This window comes from Chionomys nivalis, chromosome 14 (genome assembly GCF_950005125.1).
Source record: "Chionomys nivalis chromosome 14, mChiNiv1.1, whole genome shotgun sequence".
Taxonomy (NCBI): Eukaryota; Metazoa; Chordata; class Mammalia; order Rodentia; family Cricetidae; genus Chionomys; species Chionomys nivalis.
Window position 1 is genome coordinate 1,766,390 of NC_080099.1, and position 2,526 is coordinate 1,768,915.

The window sequence follows — 2,526 nt, forward strand, 5'->3', positions numbered from 1 at the left end:
GATGAATTGGGAACTACTCACACGACCTTCATCCTACAACTATCAACATAAGGTACACAAAAGTAACTTTCCAAAGTTAAATGCTGGCATGCAGGTTTCAATTTTTAATAGGTTACTTAAGGATGAAATATATTACTCGAGTTGGCTACAGTTCTCGCTACTTTTTTTCGAAAGCTGGGTTTCCCGGGAGATTCCAGGTGGTGACAGAGTCGGGCCATGGCTAGAGGAGAACGTGTTTGCGGGGCAGTCAAAGATCTATGCCTACATGAGTCCAAACAAGTGCTCTGGAATGCGCTCCCCTCTTCAGGAAGAGAACTCAGTTGCACATCACGAGGTCAAAAGCCAGGGGAAGCCATTAGCTGGAATCTACAGGAAGAGAGAAGAGAAAAGAAATGCTGGGAATACAATCCGAAGCTCCGTGAAGTCTGATAAACAGAAGATCAAAGACGCCAGGAGAGGTCCCCTGGCACCTTTTCCAAACCAAAAATCTGAAGCAGCAGAGCCTCCAAAAACTCCACCCCCGTCATGTGATTCTACCAATACAGTGGTTGCCAAGCAGGCCCTGAATAAACCCCTCAAGGGCAAAGCAGGCCCCTTGGAAAAAGTCTCAAGGGAAAACAGCAGAATAGAAAGCTTACAGATTTCTACCCGGTGCGAAGGAGCTCCAGGAAGAGCAAGGCTGAGCTACAGTCTGAAGAAAAGAAAAAAATTGATGAACTGATTGAGAGCGGGAAGGAAGAAGGCATGAAGATTGATCTCATTGATGGAAAAGGCCGGGGTGTAATTGCCACCAAGCAGTTCTCCCGGGGAGACTTCATGGTAGAATACCATGGGGACCTCATTGAGATCACCGATGCCAAGAAGCGGGAGGCTCTGTATGCACAAGACCCCTCCACAGGCTGCTACCTGTACTATTTTCAGTATCTGAGCAAAACCTACTGCGTGGATGCCACTCGAGAAACTAATCGTGTGGGAAGGCTGATCAATCATAGTAAGTGTGGGAATTGCCAGACCAAACTGCATGACATCGATGGCGTGCCTCACCTCATCCTCATCGCCTCCCGCGACATTGCAGCTGGGGAAGAGCTCCTGTATGACTATGGCGACCGCAGCAAGGCCTCCATTGAGGCCTATCCTTGGCTGAAGCATTAACCATGTGGCCTCCCTGCCACCCTGCCTCCTTCAAAGGACAAAGTGCCCTCAAAGGGAAATGATTTTTTTTTTCTACACACACTTACTCTTAGCTAATTACTTCAGATGTTTTTAAAAAGTCTATTAAAGATGCCTTTTCATGTAGTATTTAAATATCTGTTACAGGCTTCCAAGGTGGACTTGAACAGATGGCCTTATATTACCAAAACTTTTATATTCTCGTTGTTTTTGTACTTTTTTGCATACAATTGAGCGTTTGTGCTTCCCGCGCAGTCGAGGACTCGGCCGGCACAGGTGTAGAGAATGGAGTGGAACGTGAACTAGGAAGCCAGGCTCTGCCCAAGATGAAAGCCAGGACTCCCCCGCACCCCATGTCCAAGGACAGGCGGGTGTGAGGGTGCTGCCACCCCCCACGCACAGCCTGGACGGGATGTCTCCAAGCTCTTGTTCTCCTCAGCGTCTTGACAGGCGTAGACATTGACATGTGTGAATAATTTTTAGCAAAAGTTTTGCAGTAAGCTCGTCTTCCCCTCTGCTTTCTCCAAAGCTTACTGAGCCCGGGGCTCGGAAGCCCGGCCGGGAACAGACCTCTTCCACAGGCTTTTGGCTTTTCCAGGCACCTCGAAGCATCAGGGTGGGCAGTCAGACTAGAGGCAGGCCGGGAAAAGCACTGCTCTCCTGAAACTGCATTAATTCTTTATAGAAATGTGAACACTGAATTTATTTTTTAAAAAAATAATAAAACAACAAAACGTTTTAAAAAAATAAAAAAAAATGGAAAAAAAAACCACAGAAAACAACTTATATGTATATAGGTTTTGAAAGGAGTGAAATAACTGTTTTCTTCTGGATTTTTTTTTTTTTTAAGCTTTTTGGCTTGGCTGGATGGTTTGTGTAGAGAAGATTTGAGATGGTACTCTTCTAATCAAAAGTAAGATTTTTCTAGTGGGACCAGAAATTACTAAGTCCATACGCACCTACCCACCCCTCCATCCCCGACCTGCAACCCTGATTCTGCTGCACGGAAAGTTCTCTACCTGCTGCCAAGGCACAACCCCTGGTATCCTGTGAAGATGCTGCAGCCCAGGGCCCCTGGAGGCATCAAATGTGTGGCACGAGGGTGCCTGGCAGCCAGAGAATCATTGTGATTGTTCTTAACCTGTGATAGCAGAAGTAGGTGGTTTCCTTCCATCTTGGGGCTGGGGCTCTGGAGCTAGGTATGAGAACTTACCCTTGTCCCCAACACCTCCCCCGTCCCCCAGCCTCTTGATGGTGCTACCTAAGAAAGTCTTCCCCACACCCCTTGCTAGTCCGGTCAGTGGTCAGACTTGGAGGAGGATCCGACAGGAGGGTGTAACTGTGAGATAAAATGTC

General features: G+C 47.3%; 1 protein-coding gene across 1 annotated transcript; it reads left to right on the forward strand.

The window, feature by feature from the left end:
* The first annotated feature begins 226 nt into the window (after positions 1–226).
* On the forward strand, positions 227–1,805 carry LOC130886819 (N-lysine methyltransferase KMT5A-like). Its single transcript, XM_057789000.1, is given in 2 exon segments — positions 227–607; positions 610–1,805. Coding segments are annotated over 2 exon segments (885 nt in total). The 5' UTR covers positions 227–265; the 3' UTR covers positions 1,153–1,805.
* The last annotated feature ends 721 nt before the right edge of the window (positions 1,806–2,526 follow it).